This window comes from Poecilia reticulata, chromosome 18, assembly GCF_904066995.2.
Source record: "Poecilia reticulata chromosome 18, P_reticulata-male-v2, whole genome shotgun sequence".
NCBI lineage: Eukaryota > Metazoa > Chordata > Actinopteri > Cyprinodontiformes > Poeciliidae > Poecilia > Poecilia reticulata.
The window spans coordinates 2534621-2555608 of record NC_088847.1 but is presented as its reverse complement, the minus strand read 5'-3'; the positions used below and the strand labels follow the sequence as shown (position 1 = coordinate 2555608).

The 20988-nt window shown below is 38.8% G+C and overlaps 1 protein-coding gene across 2 annotated transcripts in view; it reads left to right on the top strand.

Annotated features, from left to right (window-relative positions):
* Positions 1-2520: 2520 nt before the first annotated feature.
* Positions 2521-20988, top strand: part of eml3 (EMAP like 3) — a 57437-nt gene continuing 38969 nt past the window's right edge. Inside the window, exon 1 of one of the 2 annotated variants that reach the window (XM_008434932.3) lies at positions 2521-2884. In XM_008434932.3, the coding sequence (XP_008433154.1) occupies positions 2860-2884 (25 nt within the window). In that variant the 5' untranslated portion in view covers positions 2521-2859. The remainder of the gene's footprint in view (positions 2885-20988) is intronic. The other variant, XM_008434933.3, reaches the window with a different exon arrangement.

The following is a 20988-nucleotide window of genomic DNA, read 5'->3' as shown; positions in this document are numbered from 1 at the left end:
CCCCATAGAGCACCATCATCTGCAAATAAAGATTTGCCTATACTACTATCTATCTCATCAAAAATGCCATTAATCATAATATTTAAAAAAAAATTGGGCTACACACACTACCTTGAGGAGTACCATTCTCAACAGCATACCTAGTAGAGAAATTTGCCCCAACCCTAACTTCTATTTCTCTACCAAAGAAAATATCCAAAACCCAATTATAAATCTTACCTCCTATACCAAGTTTCCTTAATTTAATCAATAATCCTTCTTTCCATAACATATCATATGCCTTTTCTATGTCAAAGAACACAGCTATCACTAACTCTTTATTTGCTTGAGCTTTACTTACTTCTGACTCTAAACACAGAACTGCATCCATCGTATTTCTCCCTTTACGAAAACCACTCTGAAATGGACAAAATTTATTTTTACTCTCGATAAAATATGAAAGCCTATCTGTAACAATCCTCTCCATTATTTTTCCTAATTGAGATGTAAGAGCTATAGGTCTATAATTTGACGGGTCTGTTGCATTTTTACCAGGTTTTAACACGGGAATTATAACTGACTGTTTCCATTCTGCAGGAATACTCCCAGTCATCCAAATCAAATTAAACAATTTTAATATAACAGTAAGAGATGAATGTTTAAAATGTTTGAGCATTGTATAACACACTCCATCCTTCCCCGGAGTTGATTGCTTAGCATTATTAATAGCTTTTTCTAACTCATACATAGTAAAAGGCATATCTAAATCCTGATTTGAAACTACTCTCCTAGTAGTAACTTCTGGATTTTCATCCAATAAATTTTCTTTATTACTTTTCATATCTTCAGATAAATTTTCTGAACTCTGCACCTTAATCAACGTTTCTGCTAATAACTCTGCTTTTTCTTTATTACTAACCGCAATTTTCCCATTTAATTCTAAAACAGGTAAGGAAAAACTCTTTTTAACACCATTCATTTTCTTAATAACTCTCCATACCTCTGGCAATTTGGTCTCTCGTCCAATGGAATTACAATACACTCTCCAACAAGCCTTCTTAGCTGCTCTAATAGTCTTCCTAACTATAGCTTGTGCTTTCTTATATTGGATTAATGTCTCAAAGGTATGGCATCTTCTTACCAATTTAAAAGCTTTATTTCTTAACATCCTGGTTCTGCAGTTATTATTCCCCCTTAAACAGCAGAAACATTGGCGCACCGGAGTAGTTCCGAAGTATCTTCCCCCTTTTTTGTTAGGTTAATTGCTCTTTATTTATTCTTTGTTTTTATATATATGCTTAAATATATATAAGGTTGGTGTCATATGTGAGCTTAAATTTCAAAATAAACATTAAAGTGTCACAGAAAATGCATTTTATCATCTGAAGAACCATAACAGAATCCAACCATATCTTTCCCATTCCAGGGCAGCCCAGGTGAAAAAAAAAGTATACTTTAGTATACTAAATTTTAACATACTTTAGTATACTTTAATCGATGTACTTAAACTGTACTATTTTGGAACAACTAATTTTGTGCTTAGTATACTTTAGTAGTTAAATTACAACTAATAGTATATTTTAGTATACTATATGTACTTTTTTGGAACAAGTGTACTTAAAGTATACTTTTTAAATATCATATTTCCTGGGAGAGACTTTCATTTTTTCATCATTTAATTAATAGATCATTATGATGCTCTGCTTTCTGGTCATCCTAAAAAACATTAGCTCCAGTGTGTCTACTTTAGAACTTAGATGGAAGAATGTTGAAGAAGACCAGAGAGCAAGTGAACATCACATCAATTTGAAAGTCTCCAGTGAGTTATTTATTATGTGTTACATTTTATTGATTCTTTATTTTGTTAAGTTTCTTGATTTTAGAGTTTCTCCAGTTTATATGTTTATGTATTTATTTCTAGTATCTATTTACACTAGACATTATTTTTCAGTTGTTAGTAACATGTTTTCTTTTATTCCCCTTCACTTTTGCTTCTTCATATCACCAGAGTTCACTAGTATTTTGCATTTCCACAGTTCCTAATTAGTTTTCTCTAAATTTTAATTCTTCATCATCTTATCAATATAACTGTCTTTTTACTTAATACTATAATGTGCATGCAAACTTTCAAGTTCTTTATGTCTGTACTGTTTTTAACTGTAAAGCACTGTCTCTATTAGGTGCTCTGTGAATAAACGTTGTTTAATTTGAATCAGAAAAATTCTGAAGGGATCAGTAATTATCAATAGTTGAAACTAAAGACATGCTTTAATTTAATATAATTTATTTATTTATTTTGCCGTAACCTAAAAAAAATGGAGAACACTCTACAGTCCTTCATTCATTTATGCTAAAGCCCAAGCTTGACAGGGTGCAGTAACACCAATCGTCTTGTGGTGACGACAGAGGCTCACTAACTGCAGACACATTTTGTCACGCATGATTGGTTTAAAAAGTTGAGATCTTTGTTTATGGTATTCCAGTTTCAAATCTCTTCGCCTACGGTTAGAAAAACTGAGATTATTACAGTTGGGGTGAAAGTGGTGTTGAGTAAACGTTTAATATTTTCTAAAATGCCATTAGAATAAACGACGTGATTTGTTTTTTGTTTTTTTTGTTTAGTTTTACTACATTTTTATAACCATTTGCGTTAGAGTTCTTAGTGCATCCAGTTGTGTTTAGTTTCAGTGCTAAACAGTGTTTTATTTAGAGGAGAAAACGCGTTTCCGGTGTTGCTATCCGCGCAGATTTGGAGATTGACACGCAATGAGCGTGTATGCATGACACTCCTCTATCAGCATGGAAAACTCACCGTAGCCTGGCGTTGACTCTATATCCAAACAAACTGCACTTTTAAAGCTGAAACCTGGACTTCGGATTATGGATTCCTCCACCAACAGTCTGGGTAAGTAAGAGTCAAATTCGCCCTTTGGTTTCAACTGGGATTAGTTGTAATTATGTGGATCGCTGTGTGAAAACTTCACTCCCATGCAGCAAAGGAGTTTACCTCACTGTAAAAGCCTAAACGTTGTCTTTACTTTCGCTCAGCGCAGCTAAGACCTAGAAAATCAGCTGTAACATTTATTAAAACCAACCAAACTGTCAGGTCTGTCGTCCTGCTGCATGGGACGCAGCTTTTAGGCGCAGAGCTGCCGCATTCTTCACCGTGTTTTGATGGGCTTCGGACAGGCTCAAAGTGACTGACTGCACACCGAGAGGAAACTGAAGCACCAGTTCTCCTCTTTTGTCTTTTCTTTACCTTTCTTTTCTCTCCATATCTGCAATATGTGTAAGAATCTAAGCATGACCGCAGCCCTCATGCGTGGGTGTGTGTGCGCATGTGGAAGAGCTGCAGATTTGTAGTTAGCGCTCCTGCACGCGCCAGAATCGCCCAGACTTGTTCAGTGCGCGCGGGCCGAGGTCAGATTTGCTGCGTGGAAACTTGGAGTTTGTTAGTTGGACCTTCCTGGGCTGGAAGACCTCTTCCACTCGAGTGAAAATGGAAGTAAAAGGGTTCCATCTGCAGCGTTGTGACTGTGCTCAGCAAAAAGAAAAGCTTTATGGAGCGAAAAGGACATTTCTAGAAACTTCCTTTAGTTTTAGATGTGAAATGTTTGATTTATCCCCTGCTTTAGCACTTCATTAGATTTGCATAAAACTCTCCCAGGTGAAAAAAGTATACTTTAGTATACTAAATTTTAACATACTTTAGTATACTTTTATCGATGTACTTAAACTGTACTATTTTGGAACAACTAATTTTGTGCTTAGTACACTCTAGTAATATTAAATTACAACTAATAGTATATTTTAGTACACTACTTTTTTGGAACAACTTCAAGTGTACTTAAGTATACTTTTTAAATATATTTCAGAGCTTTATTATTATATTTTTGATATAATTATATTTTGAGTGATCTGCACAGTGGCGCAGTTGGTAGAGCTGTTGCCTTGCAGCACGAAGGTTCTGGGTTCGATTCCCGGCCTGGGGTCTTTCTGCATGGAGTTTGCATGTTCTCCCTGTGCATGCGTGGGTTTTCTCCGGGTACTCCGGTTTCCTCCCACAGTCCAAAAACATGACTGTCAGGTTAATTGGCCTCTCCAAATTGCCCCTAGGTGTGAGTGTGTGTGTGCATGGTTGTGTGTCCTGTGTGTCTCTGTGTTGCCCTGCGACAGACTGGCAACCTGTCCAGGGTGTACCCCGCCCCTCGCCCGAAACGTTGGCTGGAGATGGGCACCAGCACCCCTCCCGACCCCACTGAGGGACAAGGGTGAAAGAAAATGGATGGATGGATGGATATATTTTGAGTGTAATAATTACTGAGATAGCTTCAGGGAAACCGAAAGGTTGGCAATAGAGCTGGACGGGCTCAACCGAACCAACTTCATGTTACGTTGGCAAGCCACTCTACTGCACGTATCGCCGTCGCAACGGGGCAAAAGTCCACAATTAGGTAAATGATAATTCATGCCTCAAGCCGCTGATATGTGAAGGCCAGCCGAGACGCGAACCCCTGCTCCAGACGAGATTGACTGATTGAATCGGCTGTTTAGGTCATGATAAGAAATAAATTTAAAATATGCTAGTTTTAAAACTTGCCATGTCTTGATTGGAAAGCCCAATTATAGTTTTCAGATTAATAACTTATTATTAAACTAATGACAGTGAAGTGGCACTCTTTCTTCGGTTTTTTAAAAGAAACCACTCAGAGCTGCAGACACAATAACTTCTTCACTCGCACGACATGACGAGTCCTTTAGGTTTAGATGTCTTTACTTAAAAATAAAGAGGTTACAAGTCATTTGCACGCACGTTAAGAAAACTATATGCTCTCGTACAGCTCTGTCTAATATGGCACTGCACATTCTCCATTACGTCACTACAAGGGAGCGTCAAGCATTTTTCATATCAATAATTTTCTTAGAACTAAAACTACCTATCAAGATGAATTAAGAATTATATAAAATATAAACTGCAACTATAAAATGTACTTTTCCACATTCTATCTGTCCTGCTTTATGGCTCTTACATATCCGGCCCCTAATTGGGTATACTGTAAGATTACGCAATTATCAATTAACATAAAACTAAGAGCCATCAAAACCAGATTATGAATAAACTACAAATAAACAGTTCTTAAACAAAAAAGTCTCTCTCGTTTTTGTTCTTCTCTTTATATGGCTTCTTGCAATAAGCATAGCTTATGCACAGATCTCTCCAGGATGCTGTTTTTTGTTTGCAACTTCACACGGCGTACAGTTCCACTGGAGTCAGGTAGGGTTTGTACTACTCTTCCTATGATCCATGTGTTGCGCGGAGAGGAACTGTCGACTACCAGTACCACATCTCCAGGTTCAAAGTTCCTCTTCTGTTTCATCCATTTCTGGCGTTCTTGGAGGAGGGGTAGATACTCACGAGTCCATCTGCGCCAGAATAGATCCGCAAGATACTGTACTTGCCTCCAACGCTTTCTTGTATACATATCATCTTGGTTGAAGATCCCCGGTGGCATGTTGGGCTGGACCTTCAACAACAACAGATGGTTGGGGGTCAGAGAATCTAAGTCGTGTGGATCATCTGACACACTGGTTATGGGTCGACCATTTATTATGCTTTCGACCTCACAAAGAAGTGTTTGAAGGCTATCGTCGGTGAGGGTCTGTTCCTTAAGTAGAGCATTGAGAATCCTGTGAACTGAACGGATCTGCCGCTCCCAAATCCCTCCCTGATGTGATGCCGCTGGACTATTGAAAATCCACTTGATGCCCTTCCTTTGCATCGTTTTCTCAATTTCTGATTGGTTCAGGTTTTCCAATGCCTCTCTCAATTCCTTCTCGGCACCAACAAAGTTGGTGCCATTGTCAGATCGCATGATAGAGACCTGTCCTCTTCTACTAACAAAGCGACGGAGGACATTGATACAGGCATTTGTATCCAGACTATAAGCCACCTCAATGTGTACTGCCCTGATAGTAAGGCAAGTAAACATCACACCATACCTTTTGACAGTGCCCCGGCCCTGTTTCACGTCAAAAGGGCCGAAGTAATCTATTCCAACATTAGTGAATGGGGGCTTGTCTGGTACAAGACGATCTACAGGCAGAGGTGCCATTTTCTGTTCACCAGCTCGTCCTTGTAATCTTCTGCAAACCGTGCATTTGGATATGAGCTTCCTAATGGCGGAGGTTGCTTGTGGGATCCAAAACTTCTCTCTCAACTGTGATAACATGTAGTTGTGCCCTCTGTGACCGATCTTCTCATGGATGTCACGTAGAATGAGAAATGCAACTCTTGAATGTTTGGACAGTATCGCAGGATGTTTTGTGTCTGCTGGCATGGCAGCTTTAACTAACCGTCCTCCTACCCTTAGAATGCCATCCTTTAGCATGGGATCGAGTCTGTACAGCTGGCTGTTCTTCTTGACAGACTTATTATTCCAGAGTGCACTAATCTCCTCAGGAAAGCATTGGGCTTGGCTGTACCGGATGATTTCCGCTTATGCTGTTGTCAGCTGTTCCAAGGTAAGTTCTTTCTTTTCCATGGTACTCCTGTACATGTCCATGCTTTGGTTCACAAACAACCTTTTGCTTCTCTGTATCATTTTCGGTTTGACTGATTTCACTTTGAAACTCTTTTCTTTTGTTTTTCAAGTTGGTCAGCAGCTCTCTAACTTTCATAATCCATGCAGTCGCCCTCTTCAGCCGGTTCCAACTGTCGTAGTACTCAAGTAACTTGTTCATACAATCAAGCTTTTCTTCAGTTGTGATGGTGTTTACTGTGACACTTTTCACCTCTGAGTCATCCTGTATGCTGTGATTCAGGTTGTCTGGTCTCTGTGGCCATTCACTTTCTGGTTGTGAAAGAAATTCTGGACCATTTATCCAGTTCTTATCTTCCATTAACTTTTTTGCTTTCATGCCTCTAGTTGCTTTGTCAGCCGGGTTCTGCGAAGTTCTGACGTACCTCCACTGAGATGTTTTAGTTGCTTCTCGTATGAGTGTAATTCTATTAGCCACAAAGGTCTTGTAACGAGCAGTCTCATTTTCGATGTACTTCAGAACCGTCGTGCTGTCAGTCCAGAAGATTGACTGCTGAAGTGGGATCTGCATTTCCTCTTGCAGCATTCTGTCCACCTTAACTGCGACAACTGCTGCAGTCAACTCTAGTCTTGGAACTGTGACCTGCTTGAGTGGGGACACTCTAGACTTCCCCATCATAAGAGAACAATGGAATCTGCCTTGGTTATTCACCAGAACGAGGTAAGATGCTGTGCCATAGGCAACCTCACTTGCATCAGAAAAATGGTGTAATCTGGCCACCACTGTGGTTCCAAAGGCCTGCGGTTTGATACATCTTCTGATGCTGAAGCCTGAAAGGAGAGTGAGATCCTCCAGCCACTTACTCCACTGTTCTGTTCGTGAGTCACTAATCTCTTCATCCCATCCTAACTTTTCTTTACACAGGTCCCTCATTAGAAGCTTAGCAGGGAGTATCAATGGTGCCAGGAAGCCAATAAGTGGAATTCACGACAGAAAGAACACCTCTTCATGTCTTGGGCCTGTCCTGTGTCTTGATGCTATATGTGAATACATCATCCTCTGTACACCATTGTACACCGAGAGCACGTTCTATGGGTAAAGCATCCTGTGTAAGATTGAGGTCTCTCAACTCAGTGGCTCTGAGTTCTTCAGGAATGGAGGACAAAACTCTCCTGCTGTTGCTGACCCACTTGTTGAGAGTAAAACCTCCCTCAGCACACAGGTTTTGAAGACTCCTCACCAAGAAGACTGCTTCCCCCTCCTTCGCCACTGATTTAAGACAGTCGTCTACATAGAAATTACGTAGAATTGTTTCCACAGCTTCTGGGGCAGTTGTGCCTCTTCGATCTTCTGCCGTTCTTCGTAGTGCATAAGACGCAATGCTAGGGGAAGACGTTGCTCCAAAGATATGCACCATCATCCTATATTCCCTTACAGGTGCGCTAAGATCACCAGCTGGCCACCACAGAAAATGCAATAGATCAGCATCTGACTCCGGGACTCTCACCTGATAAAACATGGACTCTATGTCCGCCATCACAGCTATTGGTTCTTCACGAAACCTCACTAAGGCACCAATAAGTGTGTTGGTGTGGTCAGGTCCCTGCATCAACTGACCATTTAGCGACACATCCTGGAAGCTGGCATTGCAATCAAAAACAACACGAATTTTGTTTTTCTTTGGGTGGTATACACCATGGTGCGGAACATACCAAACCCTACCGTCATCACGGTCAAGCTGTTCTTGAGGAACTTCCATGGCGTAACCTTTTCCCAGGATACTTTCCATAAAGCCTTTGTAGTCCTCCAGAAAATCTTGATTCCTTGCCAGTTTTCTCTTAAGACCAGCAACTCGCTGTTCAACCACACAGCGATTGTTGGGCATTTTCACATGCTTGTCTCTCAGTGGGAGCCCCACACTGTAATGTCCATCTGTGTACTTGATTGTGCTTTGCACAGATTCCATGAACAATTTGTCCTCTTGTGACATTTCCTCTTTGTCATCATATAGATGTTCTGGAAAATCTGTGTTATATTGCTGTATAAGTAGCTGTTCCACTTCCTCAACTGCAATTCGGTTAACACTGTAACCAGCTGTCTTGCTTCGGACAAGCAGATTTTCATTCATTACAGGACCATACACCATCCAGCCGAGAACAGTCTTTACAGCATTAGGGTCCTTCTTCTTGACTGTTAATTACATGCCAGGGCTCCATTGCTTTAGAGTTGTTGGAGCCAATGAGAAGACCTACACTCGCATCAATATGTGGTAAATTCACCTCATTCAGGTAGGGCCACTTCTGTAAATGTTGCTGACTGGGGATGTTTTCTCTCTGCACAGGAATGTTTACTGTGTGTGAAAACTTTGGTTAACTGCAAGTACTGTACTCTTCTCCATCAAGACTACACACCTCAAGGTCTGTGAGCAGGTAGCTGTTGATCAACCTACGTTTCTCTGCTTCATTCTGACCCATAGTACTTAAGGATATCTGAGTCGGCTTTCCCTTCTCATTCAGCCTCCTTCTAAGGTCCTCTGTACAGAACATGGCTGTACTCCCAGTGTCCATAAATGCATAAGTGTTTCTGGATCTTCCACTGCTGCGGGACTTCACCTTCACAGGCACCACGGGTAGTAGACAGTTTGTTTCTCCGGCCTCAGTGTAGCCACACACTTCTTCCTTCACAGGACTTGAAGTCGCAGACATCTCCTCCTTATGAGTATTACCTTGTTCCGGTGCATAAGTTGTGTTTTTAGTTTCTTCGTTCTGATGAAGAATGTCTGGGTGTTTTCTTGAGCACTGTTTGCATACTGTCTTCTTCTTACAGTTCTGACTAATGTGACCTTGTCTCAAACACCCAAAACACAGTCCCTTTGACTTTAAAAAGTCAATACGTTCCTGGTTCATTTTCTCTTTGATCTTGTTACAAGATTCCAAGGTGTGGTTTCCTTGACAATATAGACATGGAGTTTCAAAAGAAGTTCCTGTCTTGGATGAGCTTACTTGATTTAGTGTTGAAGCTGCATTTTTCTTTCCCACCACAATATTAGTGGCGAAGCTTGCTCCTTTTGATCCACTCTTGACCGCTTTCAGATTGTCCTTAATTCTTCCTGTTGGTGGTGGATTTTTGCCTTGGAGGTCTCCAAAGAGTGGATCTGTGGCTACCTTAGACTCGCGGTCAATGAAGGCGACCAGGTCAGCAAATCTTGCTCTGAGCCCTCCTTTCTCCTTGATTTTAAATGCTTCATTGCGCCAACTTTCTCGCATTTTATAAGGCAATTTAGACACCACCATCCTCATGTTTGTGGGATTATCCATTTCCTCCATCAATTCAACATCTTGCATCGTGTTGCAACAACCAGTTAGGAATAAAGCATATGTCTTCAGCGCTTTTCCATCTTCAGCCTTGATTGGCGACCACTTTAAAGCCTTATCAATGTAAGCGCTTGCAATCACCAACTCATCCCCATAATGTTTCTTTAACAGTTCTTTTGCTTCTTTCAAACCAGTTGTTAATATCTGCATCTTCCTCATCTTCAGGTGGAAGATCTCCTAATTGTCCAGTAATGTCAATAAAATCTTGGAGAATTGGATGAAATTCTTCATGCATTATCTCCTTCACTGTTGGCAAATTATCAGCTAATGTGATTAAACTGGAAACTTCCCTCTTTAAAGTTGTGAGTCGAGATAAGTATCCTCTCCTGGTGCCAAGTAGCCTGTGCAGTTTGTCCTCAATTGCCTTCTCAGTTAACTTGACTGGCCGTTTGGTGGCTATTTCTTCAGTGCAAACTATTTCAAGATCACCTTCCTTCATATTTCTTCTTACTCCTTATCAATAAAGCTGTGCATAAACTGTGTGCATATGAGTAAAAAGTATTCCAATAACACTTTTCCTCATCCAATAAAATGCTTCACAATTCCCAAACACACTGAGCTTTCAGTAATCTTCGGTTTCAGGCTTCTAACAACAAGTTAGCATGAATCTGCAAGTCACTGAGTAGTTAAATAGCGTTAGCTTCCTGGCTAATTTAGCTTCAAACTAGCACAGCTAGTGGCATCTTTCCATCCAGCAAAACGAGTCTTTAAGTCAGGGATGTCAAAGTCAAATACTCAGAGGGCCAAAAAAACAAATTTGCTACAAGCCGAGGGCCGGACTGGTTTAATGTTTATTAAAACATATTGAAATGATTGCACATAGCCTATTGAACCAAGACCTAACACAGTGTATATTATTTAACGATTAAATGAATAAAGCAATATTTTGCTATGGCTCTGTCAATACTTCAAGGGAAAACATTTTTCAAGAGGCAAACAGCAACAAATTTAATTGTTTTTAAAAACAAAATATGTTTCTTAATATCAAGATAGATGCATAAATCAAAGTGCATGCATTATAAACTGAAAATGCATTAGTGTGCTGCTCTATGATCCTACCGATCACTGCTTTCAAATAGTAAAGTAAAAAAATAAATCAAATCAGTTGTATTCTTTCTCATGGCTCTTATCTGCAATTTTACCTGAATCCATTCAACTGAAAAATAAATACAATAAAATAAAATAAAATACAAAAATATATGGCACACAGACAAAACAATACTTCATTCAAAGAAAAATCACGTCTTGTAGAAACAAATGTAAAAATTTAACTGAAACTTATAAACTGAAAATACGTTACTGCTCTGTGATGCTCACTTGTCTGAGGCTGAGCCTGATACTTGGAGGTGTCTCATCTTTTGTACAAGTTCATCAATGTTCGGGGTGAGGCTCTGAGCTGAGGAAATCCTCAGGATTGAGTGGAGGTGATTATCGGTAAGACGGCTCCTGTGTGATGTTTTGTTTTAGCTTCATCAAAGAGAACAGTTGTTCACACATGTATGTGCTGCCAAACATAGAGAGCGTCCGAGCAGTTTGGATGCGCAACTGGGGCATTGTGTCGGGGATGAAACGTGCAAACTCAGCAGCACCCAGTCTCTCATATTTTTCCTTCAGTGTGTCATTGCACTGGAGCTCAATCAACTCCATTTGCAGATTTGGTGGTGCGCTTTCTACATCAACTGCAAAAGGATTGCTGAGCAGTTCAAACCTGCTTTTTTGGGCTTCAAAGTTTTATTTTACGTGTTTCGTTAAAGCACGTAAACCCAAGCAGAGGATTCTGTTGGCTGAGTGAATACCTACAGTGTTCCTGTTTGACTTATTTTGAGGGTTGTTTCTTAGAACAAAACTATGCTTGAGATTAATGTGATTGTGCTTAAAGACATCAGGAAAGATAAATCAGTGCAGTCAGACCGCTGTGACCAGGGACTCCACAGTTCAAGGTGTTTTTGTTTAAGTTAACACTTGTGCTGAAGGTAAAAAGTTCATATGAGTTGAGCGCCATGGCAACTTCACAAAGACATAACGCTGCCTCCATGCTGATCATTAGTGTTTTCAAAATGCAGCGTGCTGGCTTCCTCAAGGTTGACTTGTTTCTTCTACAATTAGCTTGTTAATAACACAAACGTCATGGAGTGAAAACTTGAACCGTTCACTGCACCTTACAGAAACCTACAAAAAAGAACAATAGAGCAATTAAACAGAGAAAGCATTTGTTTTTAAAGAGAACAGAAAAATGGCAAATAAAAAAATAATACCTACAATTTTAAAACGTTGTGGACTCGCCATGTATGTAACATCATAAGAACTGATGGTGATTGGGACCGGATGCCTGGGGTGGAAAAACATTTGTTAGAAGTAGAAAAAAAAATAGTCAGCAATGTCATAGAGTCAGTTGATGTTGGTATTAACTATGTAGCTGTTTTAAGTGTGGACTTAAGGAGACAAACTACCTTAAAATCTTTCCATCCATGATCTGAACACACTGATCCTTGCAGGGTGGTGAGGGGGGTTGGTGGTGCCCATCTCCAGCAGCCATCAGATGAGAGGGAGGGTTCACCCTGGACAGGTCACCAGTCCATCACAGGTGTTGGTAACACACCAGTTTTTGTTGTTGAAAATGTAGCTAGCTCCTCATTGAAAAAACAAACTTACATCATGAAGACGATGTGGAGGTTCATCCTCAGAGCTGGTTGGTGATCTGGTGGAGTCAGAGCTTCTTCTGAGACAGAAAGTCTTTAGGTTTTCTAACACCTGATTTCTTCCTCTTTCATCTTCATTTGCTTAGTTAGACTGCAAACATATGTTGAAGATAAAATCATTGATGAATGAGTTAGAACAACAATAACCTCACAATATCAAAGTCTCTCTGTCTTATGGAGCTTAATTAAAACCAGGTTAAGTTTATGAATTAAAGTATAAGTCGCAACAAACAGCCTGCATGCAGTTATAACATGAAGCTGAATGATTACTATAGTAATAATCATACAAGTCACAATAAAATTGATAAAATAATTATTTAAGAAACCAACGTAAGTTATATATCTTTACTGCACTGTTCATAATCAAACGAAGATGATTAATAAGCAAACTTACCACCAGCTAGCAACACTTAGCAGCCTTCGTCCCCCTGGGCTCCTTTTGTGACACACATTTCATTTCCATCAGTTGTTGTCCCGTTGTGTTGTCATCTAACTCGGGTTAGGACGTCACCAGCTTGAATTTACCAAAATTAGTAACTATTGTCAAGGCCCTCTCTACTTTTAAGGCAATATTATGAGAGTAAAAATGGCGAATTTGAACAGCGTCTCTTATCTTCCCTGCGTTCAAGTTTTTTCTTCTCTTTGTGGCGTTTTTTTAAATAAATGAAAATGTGCAATACCGCCACCATCTGGTCTTGAGTATGAACTGGAGCTAATGCCGTTGATTATAAGGTTTTACATCACACATCTGAAAATTGATTGGACACTTTCTTAAAAATTACATCATGATTATCCTTTTTTTCATTGTATGCAATTTTAATAAATAGTAAAAGATTATTAAGGCACAAATTCATACATATTCATTCATATTTTGTTCACTTAAAGTATACTTTTATTTAATATATTAAAAGTGTATTTTGGTACAGTTATGTTTAAGTGTGTTTAAAGTACTAATTTCGAAATTAGTACAAGTGTATTTTTAGTATACTTCAGATATACTTATAGGTAATACACTAAATAATTAGTATACTTAAAGTGTACTTTCACAAATTTAAGTTTGTTTGAAGTATACTAAAGTATACTTTTTTTCACCTGGGCTGCATTACAAGTCAGTGGAATTCTGCGAGTAACAGCTGTGTGTGTGTGTGTGTGTGTGTGTGTGTGTGTGTGTGTGTGTGTGCGTGCGTGCGTGCGTGTGTGTGTGTGTGTGTGTGGGTTGTGTGTTGCACCGCCCACTAACTGTTTGTTAGAAGCTGTTAAACAATGATGCTGTTGTTGCACATCTGTAGCTGCTGCTCACCCAGTTTATGTGCTGATGTTGATGTTTACCTGCCTTGTAAACAGATGGAGTGGAAAGGTACAGAGGAACTGTAAGTATCAGCAGGAATTACTTTCCAGCGTCTGTTTGTGGCTGTGGTTTCCCTGCACAGGAGGGAACTTGGAGACTGATGCTTGTCTCAGCACAGCGCTTTGTTCATGGTGGAGATCATGGTGCATACCTACTGATGTGTTGAGCCAGATCCACATTCTACTGCCAGATAATTCTTATTATCATGAGTAAGAAAATGTATTATAGGCCTGTCACAATAATAAAGTTTCTGGACGATAAATTGTCCCAGATGTTATTGTGATAAATGATAATATTGTTGTTTTGAGACCATTTTCAAGTAATAAAATGGTAATGGCATAAAAATGCAAGAACACCTTCTCAAAGATCAATAAACTTTAAATTCTAATGAATATTAAACACTGGGACTGGAAGACATTTTAAATATCCAAAATAAATAAAGAAAACAACAGAAAATACAAATGAAATGAATTCTGGAGGGGCTAGTTGAGACCTAAGCAGAATGTTATCATTCAGTTTTTTGGTAGAAAGAGAGAAAAGAGAAACAATAAATCATGCAAATGGAAATGATTGAACTTGTTTTAATTTGTCGTACCATTAATTGATTTATTGATTATTGTGTAGATGTGTAGAGACAGATTCCATACACATACCTACCCAAACTGATGTACAAATTTGTCACATTATATTTAGTAGGAATGCACAATATATTGGCATTAACGTTGGTATCCGCCATTTGTTTGTGTTTCAGCATACAGGAAGTGAAGAGCCATGTTTGTTTGGTCATGTGACAGTGATGCAGGGTGTTTAACTGAAGCAGAGAAGCCATGTTGGTGGTCACTTTTACATGGTGTTGAAAGCGAAGGGAAATATGATATTGGTAAACATATCGATATCAGCCCAAATTTTCATATCAGTGCATCCCTAATGTTTAGAAAATAACCCTCTCCTCTTTCTTTACCATTGTCACCATGTCTGCTTCCATCTCACATGCTTCAGCATCTCATCCATTAAAATCTGTATCGGCTCAGTCAAAGTCCGTCTGCTGGCCAAATACATGTTTGCCATGCAAAATGTGAGTGCACAGCATGTAGAATGCAATCACTTATTAATTGCTGAATCCAAGCGATGGGATTTCAGCATTGCACCGACTGATATTACAATGACATTTGTGATTTGATATATTGTGCCGGTCTAATAAAAACAGACTTAAATTGGTAATGTCACATACAGTAATTTGGTAAATTGTCAGTAACGTGCAAAATGAGCTTCCTGTAGAGGAAGAGTCTGTGAAGAGGTCAGCCAATCGGAGCAAAGCTCTCCAAATTAGAAATCTACAAAGAATACTATCTAGGTGTAAATCTCTGACTTCATAATTAGATCATGGTTCAGTGATTTAGTGACAGTAATTGAAGTAAAGTGGGGTTTCAGTTTTATGAATGCTTGGTTTTTTGTAACCTCATAACATTTTAAATATACATTTAGTCAGAAATGGGAATGAAGCCTGAAGCTTGTTATTGCTGTTCGAGGCAACAGGCAACACTAACAGAGCTGACACTAGAAATGTAGCATGATGAGTCTGTGTGAGGAGATCAGCGTCTCTAATAGTGTCTGTTGGTCTGCAGACCTGCTATGAATATTCATACTGAATTATTGTCATTTTATTTTACAAATACAAATTCAACTCCCTCCCTTATGAAGGCATTTTAATATTAATGCTTAGACCAACGTAATCTGGAATTTGTCTTTGTTGTTTGTTTTTTTTGCGAAAAATAATCTCCAGTGATTTGTGCAGACATCAGCAGGAAGTTGCATCAGCCAATTGCAGCTATTTGAGTGCTTCGCTTTTCCTCCAGAATGTTGTAATGGTCCCTTTCAGAGAAGCAGGCGTGCAGCTTTCCAGGAGTCTGCTGGGACAGAGTCCCTCTCTGTCTCTGGGAGCTTTTCATTACCAAACATTTTGCTGCTCTGGCTGCATCATGTCTGCATGGAGTAAAAAGCTTTACAGAACTAAGTTTTTGATTTAACAGATGCTTCAGTTTTCTTTCGGCTGAAACTAAAGTATTCTCAGGTGGTGTAATTGTATTTAGTATATTTCACTTGATAAGGGTTTTGCAAACCATTTTAATACACAATTATTCATTCAGTCTCCTGAATCTACTCATTTTTCTTTTAACACTCAAGATTGTTTCAAAAACAATGCAAGATTTAATTCCTCGAGGACGCAGCAGTGGCTAAGGGGCAAAGCGTGTGACCATATGCAGAGGCCATAGTCTTCAGCATGGCTGTCACGGGATCGAATCCCAGCCTGCAGACATCTTTGCTGCATGTCTTCCTCCTCTCTCACAACCCACTTTCCTGTCTGACCACTATCACATAAAAGCTACAAAAGCCAGGAAACAAAACTCAGAAAATACAAAGCTTTGCTCAAATTTCACAGTTAAGTTTTAGTTGCTCTTTAGATTTTTACCAAGAATCAAACAAAAATAGAAAAAAAACAAAATCATTGTCTCACATTGAGAAGCTGCTGGGATGAGATTACATATTGTGTCTTGTGACACTTCAACAGCCGTTTGGTTATTGCACTTCAAATATGCTCTTGAATATGTTGACCTAGTTCCGTCTTCTGCAGCTTGTTCAGTTAATCCTTGTTTAAACGATTCTTATGAGAGAAGCAGACCAGGCAGATTCCACATGTTTCTGTCCCTGAGAGGTAACCATTGGTCTGCAGAACGGGTTCTTCATAGGCTAACTGAGTGGACGACCTACAAGCTGAGATGCTGAGAGCTTCAGTGTGACTCCACAATCTCCCACCCACAGTCACCAGACCGCTAACATGTTCTCTTTCTCACTACCTCCTGATGTGGCACGTTCTAAAGTCATGTGGAAAACAAGGCACAGAGATCTCTCCTACATTTTAAATATTACAACACAATAAAACAAGTGGCCATTTTAATAAAGTTTCTCAGAATCTTGTCATTGTTTAGTTTGAAAACTCTGGCTTGGAATAATAGCTGTGGGGGCAGTGTGTGCGTGTGTGTGTGCGTGTGTGTTTATTGGGTGGTATTGTTCTGGAGGTTAGGAGCTCTCAACTCTGGGAGGTGCAATTGACCAGTTTAAAACCCCCCAAATGTGACCACCTCAATAAAAGTGGATTTCTTAACAGTTGTCTGCTATGAAGAATGCAGGTGTGTAACACAATGCCGTGCTGCCGACGTTATGTTATAGTTGACATAGTCATATATGCCTCTCCTCTCTTTGTCGTCTTTATGAGGTTTTCTAGACCTTCTGACATTTAATGCAGTAAGCACCATCATATGTGTTGCATTTATCAATCAATCAATCAAATTTTATTTTTATAGCACATTTCAGCAGCAAGGCATTTCAAAGTGCTTTACATAATTAAAATAAAAACAGAAATAATCAGTGAGAAAGAGAGACATTTAAAAAAAAAAAAAAAAACATTACATCATTAAAACGTCGAAAAGAAAGAAGAAAAAATTAAAAACATTAAAGATATAAAAACATGGAAGACGTCAAAACCCGCACTCTAACCCTAATTTAGCCATAAGCAACTCTAAACAGGTGGGTTTTAAGTTGAGATTTAAAGGCACCCAGTGTTTCAGCTGTTTTACAGTTTTCTGGAAGTTTGTTCCAAATCTGTGGTGCATAGAAACTGAATGCTGCTTCTCCTCGTCTGGTTCTGGTTCTGGGGATGCAGAGCAGACCAGAACCAGAAGATCTGAGGGGTCTAGACGGTTGGTACAGTAATAACAGATCTTTAAGGTATTGTGGTGCTAAACCGTTCAGAGATTTATAAACTAACATCAGTATTTTAAAGTCTATTCTCTGAGCTACAGGGAGCCAGTGTAGGGACTTTAAAACTGGTGTTATGTGCTCTATCTTCCTGGTTTTAGTGAGAACCCGAGCAGCAGCTTCTGGATCAGCTGCAGCTGTTTGATTGATTTATTAGTCAGACCTGTGAAGACGCTGTTGCAGTAATCAATGCGGCTAAAGATAAACGCATGGATGAGTTTCTCTAGATCGCGCTGAGACATAAGTCCTCTAATACTAGAGATGTTCTTCAGGTGATAGAAGGCCGACTTTGTGACTGTCTTAATGTGGCTCTGAAGGTTCAGGTCAGAGTCCATCACTACTCCCAGGTTTCGGGCCTGATTGCTGGTTTTTAGTTGTAATAACTGAAGCTGTGCATTGATTCTAGTTCGCTCATCTTTAGGTCCAAAGATAATAACTTCAGTTTTGTTTCTGTTTAGCTGGAGAAAGTTTTGGCACATCCACACATTGATTTGTTCTAAGCATCTATTCAGTGATTGGATGGGTTCAGAGTCATCTGGTGACATTGTGATGTAGAGTTGTGTATCATCCGCATAATTGTGGTAGCTAATCCTATGTCCTGTTAATTTAGAGGTCTTTTACAGTAAAACTGAAAATATCATTGGTAACAAAGTCTGAATTTCATGGAATATAACAACCATTACTATGCTGCCTTACAAACCGCCCATTACTATTTTAATATAGATATTATAATTGCAATATATTGTCAATATATTAGACAGTCATGAAGAGTATATCTAATGGGACTGGCTGATCACTATTATGATAACTTGCTGTCTGTCCTTATTTTCTCCAGACATGCTCCTGAGCTCCTCTCTCTTTACAGTTTTTACCCTCAGAAGTTTGCACAGCTTAATCACTTTTAGAATATCTTTACTAGAATCTACTGCTTCATTTTCAGAGAAAAAGATCAAGCATATTCTGAGAACTGCATCCTTGGAAGCAACTGCCTGACTAAGGATTTATTTTTGAATAAAAAAGGGTGAACCCACTGGGGCTGTCACCAGTCATCCTAACAGTTTTTCTTTCTTGAAAAATACCTTTATAGCAATAAACGATGGACAGCAGCAATAGATTTTCTAAGACAATGGTGTCCAAACTTTTTGTCTCATAGGCTAAAAATTGTCACATCAGAATTACTTGCAGGCAAAAAAATATATAATTTGTAAAACAATTCAAAGTTACAAAGAAATTATATTACCTTCTCGACAATAAACTAAGTATACAATAGAATCCTATGCCATAACCCAGCTTTCTTTATTGTCAGTGTGGTATTGTTAGAAAAACAAAATGTACAAATGAATGGAATGTTGTCACAAGTCATATTTCCATACAAAATTTGAGAAAAGTTTTAAAATGTCACAAAAAAAACAAGACAAAACCCAAAAACAGAAATTATGAATTAGTCATGTTTTCATCTTCTGGTTTGAAGATCAACCAGGCAACTCAAAGCATCATTTTGCCAGCTGTTGAATCTACACATGGCTGCAATACACAGGAAGCAGACGCTGCTAACTAGCATGGACCATACATCTCAGAAAAATTGAGGAATGTTTTCAGTAAAATGTTGCTATCAGGAAAATTGTAATTGCTTTTAAATCCTTACACTGAAGCAAAAAATAAGCCAAGAGAAGTGGCTCGGCTGTCCAGCGCTGCTGTTTATGGACGTCGCTTGTGTGTCAAATTGACAGGTATAACAAAAATACATAAATACTGAGGATCTACTGCTAAGGTGCTAATACTAAGATGCTAGTGCGTTCATAGTGAAGATGGTACACAGTTTATGTTTAGCAGAAATGGTTTTATGACCTAGCTTTTTCTTTGTGAACATTTGTTGAATCCAGTCATTCAAAGGAGGAAACTGGAATAAATTGGTAAAAAAAATAGGCTTAGCATTAGTTTCACTGTTTTGAGACAAACATGGGAATACATGTATGTGTGTGTGTGTGTGTGTGTATATATATATATATATATATATATATATATATATATATATATATATATATATATGTAGAGCTGGAGCCTTCATCAATGTAAATGTGGGGATTCATCTCTCTTTCGATCAGCAAATAGTGTGTATGTCTGACTGCACCCAGTCATGTGTAGGAAGGAGGAAGAGAAAGTTTCTCACAGATGCCTTTGCTCTCTGTTTCTTTTTTCAGATGGGCCTCACATTCATGTGCAGGGGCGTACAGGATGTGAAGCAGTTGCAAACCAGAGACCTAAAAGTAGAGTACAAAGTGCTTCAGTGTTTTAGGTGGTTGAGGTCATTATTCAGCCTCCATGGGTGGTAACAAGAACATTAGTAGGAAGAACAAAATTTAACATTTCTTTGATGTAATTTGAAGTATAATTTAGATGTGATGTTTTTGCCAGTCCAGAAAGCAGCTTTCTGTTTGTGGGGTGTTGGCAGAATGAAGCTGAAATCCAGATAAGCCTGGTAGTTTCTGTCTTCTGATTCAACTTTATTGCTGGAAATGATCTGTTTGGATAAAAGCGCGCTTTTTAAAACTGGTACATCAACCAGTTGGACCAGAAAGACTGTGCTGTTGTTCATAGAGTCAACTTTGAACAGTTTAGCAGAGTGTTGCAACCCAGCAGCTGTCTGAGTGCCAGCCTCCCACAAGACCTGGAGTAACACTCAGGCTTTCAGAAAAACAAAACTAATACACAATTTCTTGTTTTAACGCTCAAAGTTCAGGTTTTTCATCTGCAAACTATGTTACTAGTGTGAAGCTTATAGGAGACATGTTTTATTAGGAGCATTGTATAGGTGCTTTATTACCACTTAATTGTAAGAAAGCAAAGTGATTTCAACATAATGTGAGGGGAAGTTTTCTAGGGTGATGCAAAAGGCTTGAGTTCAACTTTTCTTTTTATTCTGCTTTTAAGTAAGAAAAATTCATATTTTTTCCAGTGGTGGGACTATATTGAAATTTTGAATCGAGTTAATTGCAGAATATGTACTTAATTAATTGCATTTTAATCAGAAACTATACATCGACAAAATAAGAAGAAAATTCAATTCAAAACCCTAAAATGTTGAATAAATAGACATATCAGCTCAACAACAAATATATTTATAGTGTTTAATCTGTTCTTCAGGTTCTTCAACCATCAAATTGGAGCAAATTTCTTTTCTATCTGTTCATCTTTCCAGAGTTTCAGGAACTCCTGATCATTCATGGAACTT